This window comes from Otolemur garnettii, unplaced genomic scaffold, assembly GCF_000181295.1.
Source record: "Otolemur garnettii isolate 467f Iridium unplaced genomic scaffold, OtoGar3 scaffold00194, whole genome shotgun sequence".
In the NCBI taxonomy this organism is placed as follows: domain Eukaryota; kingdom Metazoa; phylum Chordata; class Mammalia; order Primates; family Galagidae; genus Otolemur; species Otolemur garnettii.
The window spans coordinates 1,129,569-1,143,577 of record NW_003852589.1 but is presented as its reverse complement, the minus strand read 5'-3'; the positions used below and the strand labels follow the sequence as shown (position 1 = coordinate 1,143,577).

Below are 14,009 nucleotides of genomic sequence, written 5' to 3'. Positions count from 1 at the left end.
GTGTGTGTATGAGAAGGGGCCGGCTCACTGGCCAGGATCCCCCCATTTGCACCTAAGTGACATTGCCACGTGTGTGTATGAGAAGGGGCCGGCTCGCTGGCTGGGATTCTCCCACTTGTACCTAAGTGACATTTCCATGTGTGTGTGTGTGTGTGTGTGAGAAGGGGCCGGCTCTCGCTGGCCGGGATCCCCCCATTTGCATCTAAATGACATTGCCACATGTGTGTATGAGAAGGGGCCGGCTCGCTGGCCGGGATCCCCCCATTTGCACGTAAGTGACATTGCCACATGTGTGTGTGAGAAGGGGCCGGCTCGCTGTCTGGGATTCCCCTACTTGTACCTAAGTGATATTTTTGGGTGCTGACCATGACTATCCTTCCTGCTTCTGGGTTGTGGCCTCCTGTCTTTAAAAGTATAAGAGCCCCTAAAACGTCACAGAAATGTTGGTGGGATGGATGGTGGCTGCAGTGTGTTTTCATATTGAGGAAACCCTAAGGTCAAAAACCCCAAGGACAGAAACCCTAGGGACAGAGGCTACCGTGAATTCTGTGAGGTGATTATGTCGGTCACAGGCCATTCAGACCAGGCCCCCGCCAGCCTGAGTCTCCCCTGCCCAGCTCTGAGGTCCTCCTCTTCCTCCTCCTCCTCAAGGAAGCCGATGGGGCACAGCCCTGGCAGTGATGCTGCAGGCCGGTGGGAACAGGAGAGACCTCCAGGTGATGGTGTGTCTGCTCTCTTGTTGGTGGGCTGGTAGCCCCGGCCCCTTGGGAGCAGCCAGTGGCGGGGTGGTTCCCTCTCTGCTCCCCTCACTGCATCTCCAGGGGCTGGAGAGGAGCAGAGCCCGGTACCGTCCTGTGGCAAGTGCTGCCAGGCCCAGGGGTGCTCCCTAGGAGTTGCTGGGTTCAGCTATGTCCCTGTATCTGTGAGCCTTTGCCCCTGGGGTCTGCCGTCCCCTCCCTGATGTCTGCATGGATATTCTTGTTTCTAATGCCTTGACTTTTAGCAAATTTGTAAGCGGGGGAGACAAACATAAATTGACTTTCCCAGACTCTCTGCATTTGTCAACTCCTGAGACCTTCACCTCACCACCACCCCACCCCACCCCCGGTGGGGGGGACAAGGGTGATTGTCTTCCCTTGGAAGAGGAGTGGCTTGTAGCTGGAACTATCTGGAAAGTACATTAACAGTGCCCATCACCACCGCCGCCCCCACCAATGCCAGGAAAAAGGCTCTGGCATGGTGTGGTGGGGACAGATTCCTATGGGGGTCTGAGGGCCTGGACGGTTCCCCACACACACTGGCATTGACTTTTTAAAAAACATTCCAAATCTCTGTCTCCCTGTTTGTGAGTCAGCAGATTGCATGTGGGAGCGGTCATCAGAGCTGCCCCTACATGTCCCTCCTTTGGGGGCACGGGGCGGGGGGGGCGCCTGTCAGGCAGTAGGAATGTATGTGCTGACCTGCCTGCGTCTGCACAGATCTGCAGCCTCATGAGAGGAGGCATCGCCGAGCGAGGGGGTGTCCGCGTCGGCCACCGCATCATTGAGATCAATGGGCAGAGTGTGGTGGCCACAGCCCATGAGAAGATCGTCCAAGCTCTGTCCAACTCTGTTGGGGAGGTAAGATCATGCCCGTCACTGCCCTGCCACCCACACCACTTCCTGAAGCCAGGACCCAAGGTTAGGGGCGTCCCAGCTGAGCCTTCTCCATGACCACTGAACCCTGGAGGGACACAAGATGTGCTTGGGAAAGCCATCGATCCCCACACAGGAAAAGACCACCCCTCTTAAGAAAGCTTGGTCCACTGGGCCCGTGAGTGAGCCCTGTTTGTGGGGTCTTCTAAGTTCCCTCCTTGGCCTGAGAGCCTTCCTTCTCTGTGACACCAGACACTGGCCAGGCTGTGTCTGAGGGAGTGTCCATATGAGGGAGAGCAGAGTGGCCGGCAGCCTGAGTCTGTCAGGGCTCTGAATGTCTTGCAGACTGAGGGCACAGTTTTTCCCAAGCAGCTCACAGGGAAGCAGGACAGCCTGGGCAGAGCAGGGGCCCGGAGTGGGTGGCAACACAGCTGTGGGAGGGCAGCTTGGCCCAGGGTGGGGTGAGAGTGTGTGGGTGTGAATGTCTGTGTGAGTAGGTCTGTGGAGGGGGCTGTGAGTGTGAGCCAGTGTGTGCAGGGGCAGTTAACAGGGACGTGGTGTGGGTCCCTCCAGGAGCATGGTGACCAGCCGAGGGTGGGGAGACAGCTGGGGAGGTGTCTACAGAGGGACCGGTTGGGTGCCAGCTAGGTGTTAGCTGGGAAGTTTGGAGCTGGCAGGCTCTGGCCATCTGTGGGGCTCCTGACAGTGGCCACGTGGGGCCTAGGGCCAGGGTCCTGTTCTTACTGCCTGTGGGGGCAGGAGGGTGGATACTGCTTCTTGTGGCCATATTGGGACATCCAGTGTTCTGTAGGACCACCAGGGTCAGGTGGGGGCCGATTATCAGCTCTCATGAGAAAGAGAGGGCCAGGCAGGTGCTCCTAGCTTCTCACAGAGAACGAAAAGCCAATTTTCCTGTGTAGACACCTTGAAATGGCCACTCCCACAGTAAGGGCAGCCTCACACCCACAAAGAAATCAGTCGAGTAGAGGGGTGGGGCTGGGAGCTCAAGCAGTGGGAAAGGTCCCCGAGGCTTCACACCTGCCAGGAAATGTATTCAAAGAGGCAGGAGAGCAGCCTCTGCCTCTTCCCCTCTTCCCAAGCAGCTGGGAAAAGCAGTCACTAGTAACAGGACCCGAAGCCTTGACGAGCCCCAGGGTGGCCTTCAGAGGGAGGAATGGCAGAGAATAATCCTCTCATAGAAAAACCCTTGAGCTGAGGGAGGCACTGAAATCTGAACTTACCAAAGGGACCCTGGTGGGGCGGGTGGGAAGATGTGTCTGCAGGGTTTACCTATCCGGGTTGGTCAGACCAGGGCCGGAAGCCTGCTTGGCCTGGGGCACTGCACCCTGCTGGGCACCCAGAGGCAAGTCCGTGGCATCCCTGGCAGCACACCAGTCAGCCCTCAAGAGGCGGTGGGCACTGCAGGGCTGGAGTGCAGAGCTGAGGAGGTGAAGCCCCAGGCAAGGCCACCTACCCTCTATTTACAGAGGGTCAGCATCCTCCTGCCAGGACACGCCTCCTCCCCGTGCCCTCAGAGAAGGATTATGGAGTGGGCAAGCCACAAGACCTGGATCCCCAGGGAGCAGAGTCACAGGCCATGCTGGAGCCAGGGATTGAGGCCTGAGCATGAGGGGTCATTGCTAAGTGATCTCGGGAGGATGGGGCCCTGTAGCACCCTAATCTCAGATCCCAGCCCTCTACACTTGTGTTAGCTTTAGCTCCGTGGGCAGGGTAAGTGTTTCCCCTTCTTGGTTTTGTCCTCAGAGATGCCAAGTGCACCCCTCCCAGGCTCTGTGGAGGCTGCGGCGCCTCCAGCCTGCCCCAGCCGGTGGGCAGACTGCAGTCCCCATGCAAAGCCCAATTTCTTACCCCAACCTGTGCCAACTAGAATCAAAGCAAAACTAGCACTCACCCACGCAGAGCCCTTCAAAGACAGGGGGTGGGGGGTGGGGGGGAGCCTTGAGCCATAGTCTGCAGCGTCCTGGGAGGTGTTCTAGACCTTCACTGTGTAGACAGGCCTTTCAATCCGGACACGCCCCGTTTCCCCACCTGTTGCTTGTTTTCACCTGATTGCACAGTGAGCGTTCAGCCTCCTCTCTGTGTTGGCAGATCCACATGAAGACCATGCCCGCCGCCATGTTCAGACTCCTCACCGGCCAGGAGACCCCATTGTACATCTAGGCTCGCTGGCCTGGCCACACCACGGAGCTGGACACTGGCAGGCCTGCACAGGCCGGGAGAGCCGGAACCAGCCTCAGGCGAGGACCTGACTCCTGACACCACATTCTGACAGGGACACTGACTCCCCAAAGGTCATGCCCTCGCCACCACTGTTTTTTTTATTTTGCCAAAAAGGAGGATATCTTTATGAAAAGAGAGTCACAGAAACAAATCTTTGTAAAACAGTCTAGTATTTTGCCACATTCTGAACCATTTTCTCACTGCGACTGACCGAGGGTGTGTCCCGGTCTCTTGTGTGGTGTGGTGTGGTGTGGTGTGGCGTGTCTCTCCTCCCTGAAGCTGTGGCGAGTGAACTCGGGAGCCTGCCAGGTGGTCTGAACCAGGCCTCCAAGGGCTGCACCCCTGGGCAGGCAGCGGCCACCCCTTGGCTGGGACATCTGGGGCCTGGGTGGGCTCCTAAACAGTTCCCAACGGCGACCTCTGCAGGAATGTGGCAGCCCAGCTCCCAGGGTGTGACTTGTAATGAAAGTTTGGGGACCTGTGGGTGATTGTAAATAAAGGATGATGGCCACAACGTCAAAACTCCCTATTTATTTAGATAAAGCTACTGTTTGGACTTTTATTTTGGCAAGCTGTCATTCAGACTTTAGGGTTTTCCTGTGGTGACCCAGGACCACACCTGGTTCTCCTGCCCTACCTGGGCACCCTCCTTCCTGAGCAGGACTCCCTCTAGGGGGACCTGCTCTCTGTCCTGCCGGGAACAAGGGGAGCAGGGAGCACGGGTGTGTGTCCCCTACACACACACACATCCACACATGGACATGCTCCCCTGAAGAAACAAATCCCCACTGGGAAACCCAATCCTTGCCATTCCTGAGGGAGCCGGCCGTGAGCGCTGCGCCGTGGCCCTGGGCAGTATTAGCGTGTGTGTAGATAAAGTCAGATGTAGTCTAGCTCAGTCCATTAGAGATCCATGTTAACTGACGTCATTTTGTCTGGAAGTCTTTTTTTTTTTTTTTTGGCCCAGGCCTTGAAGAATACACTGTGACTTAAGAAGCCTTACCACGCAGTAACTAAAGCTTTAGGATTACTGTAATTGAGGAGTGCCCGTGTGTTGCATGCAGCTGACCTTAGGAAGACTTCACGCATATCACTAATAAACCTGAAGTCCTGATGAAGCCCTGTTCGTGTGACTGGTTTGTTAACAGAGTGCAGGTGCCCACCTGACCTGACTGCACACCTCAGCCTGCAGCTGTACAGGTGTGCAGCACCCTACAGCCGGTGGAGGGGCCAGGGACCAGTCATGGGCCCATCCTGTGTTCTCCTCTCGCAGCCCCCTGGAGACATGGCTGGCAGAGAACTAATTGAATAAGGGAGAGATGGAACCTAGGGGTTCTCCAGATTTAAATTTAAATTACCTACAGCAGATGCATGTGTGTAAGAGAAAGTTGGACCACCTGTCCCAGCATCTTCTCTTTCCCTGTGGGCTCCCTTATAGCCTGGTTAGAACAAGACGACTCTGGCAGCTCTCCCATAACTTACCTTTCTCCATGGCCACCATCCTGGCGTCACCTGGCATGAGGAGGCCATGGAGTAGATGTGGGCTTTGGTCAGAAGGCTGTCGGGGTTCGGGGGCTTCCAGCCGTGTTGGCCTGGGCACCTTGGAGCAACAGGTCCCCTCCCTGGCTGCCCACAGCAGTGTGTGCTCCACCTCCTGAGCTGCTGACCAGGGCCTGGGATTCCTGGGATGCTGCAGAGTAAGAATGTCTTGTCACCTGGCCCCTTGGAGGATGTGAGCTAAGAGCTCACCTGATCTCAGCTTTGGCCATCGGGCCATGTAAGTCTGTCAACATGAACCCCAGTCCCTTTCTTTTCTTGGGAAGTATGCACGGTAGCAGCAAAGAACAATGGTCAGCAGGAAATACAGTTATAAAAAGCAGCATCAAGCCTTCCCCTCGTCCCCAAATCAAAAGCAAAATAAAATCCTTCACTTGGCCAAGAAACATGAAATGCTAGCGAGGGATGGCCCACAGCCTTGGGAAATGAAGGAAATGACCTGAGTTTAAAGGTGGAAAGAAAGGGTCTCGACTTGAGAAGGCAAGGGGGGATATTCCAATGTCTCAGACAAGGCAGGGGAGTGAGCTCCAGGGGGGAGATTGGCAGCTGCCAGATGATACAGGGTGGGACTCCCACCAAATCATACACATTTTTAATTTTTAAAAACTCAGATTCTTCCCAGAAGCAGTCATGTCACATATGGGGGAACCTGTGTGTGTGTGTGGCACCTGCTCTCGTCCCCTCCCCCTTGAGAGCTGAGCTGCTCCTCCAGGCCCCTGGGAAGCCCCGCTGGTGGCGGCAGCTGCTTCTCGCTCCTGATGGGCCCTGCTCGCGGCCAGTGGTGTACACGGACTCTTGCCTGTCTCCATCCCAGTTAGACCTTGGAGACATGGAGACCAGAAATATTTTTTATTAAAACACTGATCATTATTAAAACACCTTGAGGTACATTAAATAAATACAACCTTTCCAGTTGTACAAACAGGTCTCTGGTGGCCTGATAACAATTTCTTATAAATCCTGCCTTAGCAGCCTCTGTGAGTCAGTACAGGTGAGGGGAAAAGAATCCTTTTGAAATAAGCTTTCTGTCAAGGGGTGGTCACAAGCACTGAATTTGGATCGTGGTTCCCACCTGAAAGAGACCTTAAGTCCTTACGAATGATGCTCCCACTTTGCCTATCACAGAGTTGGGGTGTCCAGTTCCCTCACCTCAGTATCCGAGAGGCCCCCAGGCTGGGTAAACGGTGGCGTTCTAGCAGGTCCCCACAAGTCTTGGGTGTAGGCAGGGAGAGTCCCCAGGACTCAATGAACTGAAAAAGGAGAGTGTCACCTCCAAAACAGTCACAGTTGGGCCTGTTTCAGATACCAAAATGGGGAGTGTTGAGAAAAGGCTCCAGGCGGAAAGGGGTCACAGGTAAGGAGGAAGCTGGTGCTCCCCTTGCCGTGAGCCAATCCAGCCTGAGGCTGGGTGCTCACGGCCGAGCACCCAGTGCCCACACAGCCCTGAGCTGGGCCCAAGGGCACCACAGCTGGTGAGCTAAGCTGCCAGCACATACTCTAGTGAGTCTAGCCAGTTCCTCTCTTCTGCGTACCTTTCCTGGAGCGCACAGGTGAGCCAAGGAGAGCTCCCCACCACTCTTCCCCACAGCCTTGTTTCTAGACGGCAAAAGGCTTCCGGCCAGTGGCATGAACTTGGGTACAGTTTCCTTATGCACAAATAGAGCTGCCAGGGGAGCAAACAGAGCTGAGTGAGGTTGGGGTGTGAATGCTCAGAAACGGTGCAGGCCGATGGTCTGGGGAGGCACTGCCTCGGCAGGAGCCAGTGGCAGGTAGGAGGACAAGGTCCTGCTGGGGAGAGGGGAAGAAGATTGGGACTCAGAGCACTGGGCTGGGTAGTCCAGCGATGCCTCACCCCGGCTGCATGGTGAGACTCCACAGAGGCTGAGTCCGCAGGGTGGGGGTGGCTTGACCTCAGAGTGGGGACACTCCTGTATGCTCCTCTAAGCCCGGCGTGGACTCCCCAGGCAGGTGAAACCCCTGTGGCTGGTAGCACTTGCTCCCACCTCAGAGATGGTGCAGTTCAGAGCCCAGGCTTCAGGTGCTAAAGCTTTGCTCATAGACTCAGGGGAGGCCACTCTGAAAATCCAGCCATTAACTCTACGTGCAAAGGGACCTGTTTTGGGGACTTCAAAAGCCCTCGGTTGAGAAACATTAGAGATTTCCTGTTTCCTATTCTGAGTAAAGTGCTTATAAATTCATCTATAGTATCTCTCTCGTGGAAAAGTTAAGGTTGTCATCCAAAGGCCTGATTTATATTTTTCCAGCTCTCTGACCTCTGGGAAGCAACAACTGACATCAGGAAAGCCCAAAGCCTTGACAGTTGACCATGACTGGGGGGAGTCCCACCCCTCAGTCTGCAGGGAGCCCGGTGGATGCCCCAACCCATTCCCAGCAGAAACCCCCCACCGCACACTGTCTCCAGGGCGGTTGGGAACTGAGGGATGAGGGAGGGGTTTGAGGACAGAGAAGCATGAGCCTGGCAGTGTTGGGCATCCTCTGGTCTCCAGTGCACACCCTGTGCCAAGCCCACAGGCTCTCTGATGAGATCTTGGGGTAGCTCTGTCCAATGCAGAGGCTACCAGCCACAGTGGTGGGGGCTCAGCAGCCCCACATGGGCAGCTTTGGACGGCCCAGACACAAGCAATCGCATCCCTGAAGAAAGTTCTCTTGAACAGTGCTGCTCCAGGGCCACCACTGGGACATAGCTGCCACTGATGTTGCCAGAAAACAGGCTGGAGAGAGGTGCCAAGAAAGGCAAAGGTGCCCAAAGTCACCCGACACAACCCAGCCCGGCTTGCCTGCTTCTGCACAAGCAACACAGTGGGTGTGTTCTTAATGTTCTACAGTCAGCCTCCTCCACAGCTGTGTCTGCAGCCGCCCGGCTGGTCGCCAGAGACCTGCTTTCGAAGGAGGCACACACATCTTAGGCAGGCCTCCATCCCCCAGACACACCAAGGTCAATCAGGTGAGGTCAGACAAGAGGGAAAGCCCCCAGAGGGGCTGGGAAAAGGTGCTTACTATCAGGGAACAGGAACTGAAATGTGTCTGCTCCAGGGAACAGAGGGAGCTGCAGAGCCCAGGGAGACAGGGGTCGGGGTGTGGGGGGAGGACTCTTTCAAGCCCTGTGCAAACTCTCCCTGCCTCAGGGGTGGCTGCGCCTGGCAGTGTATCTGTTCAGACAATAGACCTATGACCCTGCAGACAAAAGGTTGGGCCCAGGCTGCCATCTGTGCTAAAATTACCAATTTCCTTTTAAAGGAAACAGGTTAGAATAAGATAACAGTTTGATTACAGAGCAATGCAAGCCACATGAGAAAACAGTCTCATTATTTGACATCATCTTCTGTCCACTTCGCACTCCACCTAAACTGGGGCAGAGAATCCTGGTTTTGATGGCCCTGATTTTTGAAGACACTTAGAGTCTTTGAGTTACTTGAGCGTCACCTGCTGCTGTGCTCATATTTGTGTAATGCCAGTCCATTCAAGGTGACACAGGCCAGATTAAACCAAAGAGTTCCCCGTGGACATGAGAGAGTCCTCTTTCCGAATTACTGGATTAGGTAGGAAATGTAATCCCCAAAGAAACAAGTGATGGGCTCCACTTCAAGATGGAATAATCGTTCCCTACTGAGCCAACACAAGGGACTCCAGGGTGTCCCCCACCAGGGTCTTTGCCAGACCAATGGCTCCAGTCTCATCAGTATCCTCATCCAGACCGATGGCTCCTTCACACCTGGTCTGGAATGCCAGAGCTAAAGACGGCATCCTCCACGGGGTGCTCCTCGGAAGGGACGGCCACATGGATGGCACTCACGACATGCCGCACCTCCGGAGGGAGGGCACAGTGTGAGTGTTCCAAAAACTTAGCCACCAAAACTCTGGTGTCTGCATAGGTCTTGCTGTCCACTAAAGAGCGTGGCCGCTCTTTGGAGACCGCTGGGAAGACCTCTGGCACAGGCTGGTGGTCAATTTTCCAGGAATCTGGGTCCCCCAGTGGTGAAAGCCGGGGCCGACAGGCAGCCGCAGTGGAGCGAGACGTGGAAACTAAATGTCAAAGGAAAAGATGTAGTTTGAAAACTACCAGAAATAAGACAAAAGGCAGCTGTCGTAAGTCCCTTTTTTTGCAGTTTTTTGCTGGGGCCAGGTTCAAACCTGCCACCCCAAGTATATGGGGCTGGTGCCCTATTCACTGAGCCACAGGCACCACCCTATCATAAGTCCTTTTAAAAATAAAGCAAAGCAAAGCATGCTCAGTTTTCCAAGTCCCTGGCTCTGGGCATGCCTGCTTCTGATGGTCCTTCGTCCAGTCTCAGTCCTGAGATCAGCTGGTGTTAACCTCGAGGACGGGGGAGAAGGGCCTGGGCAGGGCGCCCCCACCTGTCCCTTTCCCTCTGCCTGCTCTAGAATCCCTGAGGGAACGGGAGCTGGCTCAGTGATCTTCCCGGCTCAGTGATCTTTGCCTCTATGGGTCTGACCTCTTGTAGGGCAGAGTGGTGGCATCTATAGGTGAGGTCTGCTTCAGGGCCAGAGCTGGGGGCAGCAGAGGGTCAATGAGACCCTCTGCACCATGCAGCCATGTGCAGTGGCTGCCACCACCCACAGCCCTGTCCCTACTGACAGGGGACAGGTCTCTGGCTCCCAACAAGGCCAACATCTGCTCTGAATGACCCAGGGGACAAACAATAGTCTGAGAGCCCCTCTGAGAAACCAGCTGTGACCGTCTCCCCAGGGACTGGATCAAGGCCTGCCCTGTCCTGACCTGACGCTGAAGCCACACAAAGTTCACCATGTGTTCCAGGGTCTTTTTGGTGGCAACAAGTAAGCCCAGAAACTCTGAGTAACCCCCACCCCCACCCCCCACAATAAAATCTCATCAACAAAGTGAAACAGCAGGTTTGCGTGTTAAATCCGTTACGGCCACTGGTGCAAGTGGGCCTGAGAGCAGGGAAGGGAAAGGCCCTGTGGGGGCCTGCATTTAGAAGCAACGCAACCAGGGACCCATTGGCCACCTCCCCCCATGTCCCAGCAGGAGGAGTCAAAGGGCAACAGAAAAGGTTTGTCTCACCGGTGGTCCCCGAAGCAGCCCTCGAGAGCCCTGCTTCCAAGTCCTGGCTGCACAGTGGTGTGTGTGAAGAGGCGTCACCTTAACCAGAAAGACAGTTCGGTAAGTTTGTGACAGGGGAGTTGTTGACGAAACTCTAATAACCTGTCTGGGGCGTGGCTTTGACACATACTTTGGGTGCTGGAGGAACAGCCACAGATTAAGATTAGCAGGCAGCCCCAGACCCAGCCCGTGTCCTTCACTGCACTCCCACCCACGCGTGAGGTGCTCCCAGAACCCCAGAAAGCAGGAGTCAGAAATCAGCCTAGCTGGGAGGAATGGAGGTGACAGGCGGTGTGAGCATGTCCAGAGGAATCATGACCACCTGTCGCCTCATCTCCAGCCCTCAAATGTCACAGATCACAAAACATAAATTTCACTTAGGCAGATAGGTGAAGAAAGCCATGGTGGGTCCTGAGCCCCTATAAGTGCGGGGGATTGTCCCTCAAACTTCAGCCAGTGCCTGTGAGCCCTAATGGGGTCACGGGCAGCTCTAGAGTTCTGAATAAGCTGGCAGAGATGGGTGTTTTTAGAAGATTCAGTGGAATTTTCTCCACATGGGCTGGCAATTGCATGCTAGAGGGGGAACAGAGAGAGAATGAAGCCAGGGAGCCCACAGGCGCACACTTCCCAGGAGGGCACCTGCAGGCAGCAGACGGCTGTGGGCCCTGGCTCCATTCAGGGGGTCCCATCCTCCCAAATAGGCTCTAGTCTTTGGGGGGTGAGACTGTCCGGGACCCTCTGGCCCTCTTCAGGGCTCTTTCACTTCCACTGTGCAAAAAAGTCCCCGCTGTGACAGCCTCACAAAGGCCCACCAATCTTACTGGCAGAAACTATGACCACTCCCTCAAAACAAGCTAGTGACATGGACAGGGTATGAGGGTGTGCATTCTCTAACCTCAGGACCTGTAAGACTCCTAGGGGAGCTGGCGTGAAAGGCAAATTCCTAGGCCTCTGGCCACAGGGATCTGGTGCCAGGTCCTACAGGTCAGGGCACTGGTCTCCATCAGTTACTTGGAGGGTTCAATGCAAGCTCCAGGCCACAATGCCACTGGCACCCATGCACTGCTGTTGAGAACACACCATGTCTGCCCAGTGGCTTCATCACCCTAACCTCTCCTATCCTCCCTCCTCTGCCAGAATGACAGGCCTGGTGGGGTCACAGCAGAGACCCACCGCCTGTTCCCCCTGCCCCAGCTCAGGAGCCTCAGACATCAAGACCACATTCCCAGTGTGGCCCTGGCCAGCCATACCTGCTGCACCAGATGCACATGAAGTAGGGTCACTGGTAGAGCGGGACACGGGCCTGGGACCTGGCCGTGGCTGTCTGCCTGTGCCAGGATCCTCCAGAGATGTACAGCCAGGGCGTGGGGGTGATGAGACACCCACAGGGCCATCAGGAGATGGATGGCTGGGACCCGGTGTGGTGGTGCTCTCGGATACCAGGAGGTGCATGCTGTTGGCTGGTGCTGTAGAAGAAGGGACACAGCATTAGGGTGGCAGTCATGGTGGACCCCGATGTGGGGTGGCACCTGCACCTTCAAACCCCAGGCCTATATCAACTCTGAAACCTTGGGGGCATGGAAACACCAAACAAGGCTAACAAACACTGCTCTCTTGTGTCAAAAGTTGGGGACACTGGATGGTCTACCAAGAAAATTCAGGAAGGGCACGGGTGGAGGGGCTGAGATGCTTCACATCCTGCAAGAGGCTAAAAGTCAGAAGTCAGACCCTTTGGTCAGAAGGACACTGGAAGAGCAGGACCAGTGCAGGGAAAGGCAGGAGCTCCAGGGGCCATCTAGGGATATTAGCCAGGTCCTGGGGGTTGCATGTGTGGGGTGCAACCCGGGGTGGGCAGGACAGCTGGGCAGTGCAGTTCCAGCACCAGGCCATCAGTGTCAGATTCACCTCCAGCAGGAATCAGAAATGCAAACTCTCAGCCAGACCCCAGACCCATGGAATCGGACCCTGTCGGGGCTGGGCCAGCCACCAGGCTTTGAGCAAGACCTCCAGGAGAGTCTGAGTAAACTGTGAGAACCGCTACTCTGCCCCAGTGATGCTGGTCAGGGTTGGGCTGGTGTTCCCCAACACTCCAGGGCTAGCACCTAGGGTGGCTGGGTCAGAGTCAGGTTAACACAACCCCAGGGGGCTGCTCGCACCTGTGCTTGTGAAGCTTGAGAAGTGCTGCCCCCTACAGGCTTTTTTCCCACTGCAGGTGCCCTCAGAGCTCCCTCCTGGCACTGGGGGAGATACAGGTGACCTGTGCCGGGAAGTCTTCCTTAGAATCACAGCAGCCTGACCTCCACCAGGGCTGGGAGGGCTCAGGGCCTCTTCCTGCCATCCTTCCTGTGGGTCCTGGCCTGTGGGAGGCCATTCTGTCCCGATGTGTGTCTGCGAGAGTCTTTTTAGCCTGCCTTCCACCTGATCCTCACTGCCCACCTACCAGGCACCGCCAGGGAACCCCATGTAGCAGGTGAGGAAATGGGCTTAAAGAGGGAAGGGAAGGGGGTGACTCAGCCACCAAGCAGTGGAGCTGGTGGAAGATTCTAGAGTATTCCCATGTAACTCCCCCTCCAGCCTACGGCTGCCCTCCTCCATAAATGGTTGGGGATGATTAGCAGTCCATCTGGAGAAACAGGAAAAGATGGAATAGCACCTCACACAGCATATGCTATATATATATATATATATATATACATTTTTCAGGAAGATTAATCCTTTTTTTTTTTTTAAGATACCATAAGAATGGTGGAAGAAAATATACAAGAATAAGTCTATAGCCTTGGAGTGGAGAAAGACTTTGTAAGCATGGAAACCATAGAGGAAAAGCTTGATGAATTTGATGACAAAAAATTATGCACTTATATATGGCAGGAAGCACTATGACACACACATGGAGAAAGCACGCCTGTAGTAACGGGCGAAGTGTTGCCTTTACAAATTGTGTCATGTCTCCGTTTCACAAAAATCTACAGAAAAGTGGCTCAGTGCCTGTAGCTCAGCGGCTAGGGTGCCAGCCACATACACCAGAGCTGGTGGGTTCAAACCCAGCCCGGGCCTGCCAAACAACAACAACAACAAAAATAGCCTGGCGTTGTGGCGGGTGGCTGTAGTTCCAGCTGCTTGGGAGGCTAAGGCAAGAGAATCACTTAAGCCCAAGAATTTGAGGTTGCTGTGAGCTGTGACGCCATGGCACTCTACTGAGGGCAACATGAAGAAATATATTCAAACTCAATCTGTGTGAGAGTGTGTGTGAGTGTGAGCATGTGTGAGTGTGAGCGTGTGTGTGTATGTGTGTGTGTTTGAGATGCTCCCCTACGCATAGCAGATGAAGATCACTAGGAGCAACAACCTCTTGGGGCTTCATACACCACTGTGGGGACTCATAAACTGGTGATGCAATCTCTCCAGAATGCAATCCAATCTCTCCAGAATGCAATCCAGTCTCTCCAGAATGCAATCTAGTCTCTCCAGAA

General features: G+C 55.0%; 2 protein-coding genes across 2 annotated transcripts in view; one reads left to right on the top strand and one right to left on the bottom strand.

The window, feature by feature from the left end:
• Nucleotides 1-3,815, top strand: part of APBA2 (amyloid beta precursor protein binding family A member 2) — a 64,598-nt gene extending 60,783 nt beyond the window's left edge. The window contains exons 11-12 of the mRNA XM_003801014.1: nt 1,479-1,619; nt 3,744-3,815. Coding sequence (XP_003801062.1) covers nt 1,479-1,619; nt 3,744-3,815 — 213 coding nt within the window. The remainder of the gene's footprint in view (nt 1-1,478; nt 1,620-3,743) is intronic.
• A 5,344-nt stretch (nt 3,816-9,159) lies between these two features.
• Nucleotides 9,160-14,009, bottom strand: part of FAM189A1 (family with sequence similarity 189 member A1) — a 495,321-nt gene continuing 490,471 nt past the window's right edge. The window contains exons 10-12 of the mRNA XM_012812192.2: nt 11,787-12,002; nt 10,498-10,575; nt 9,160-9,476 (exon numbers count right to left, since the gene is read on the bottom strand). Of these exons, the coding sequence (XP_012667646.2) occupies nt 9,160-9,476; nt 10,498-10,575; nt 11,787-12,002 (611 nt within the window). The remainder of the gene's footprint in view (nt 9,477-10,497; nt 10,576-11,786; nt 12,003-14,009) is intronic.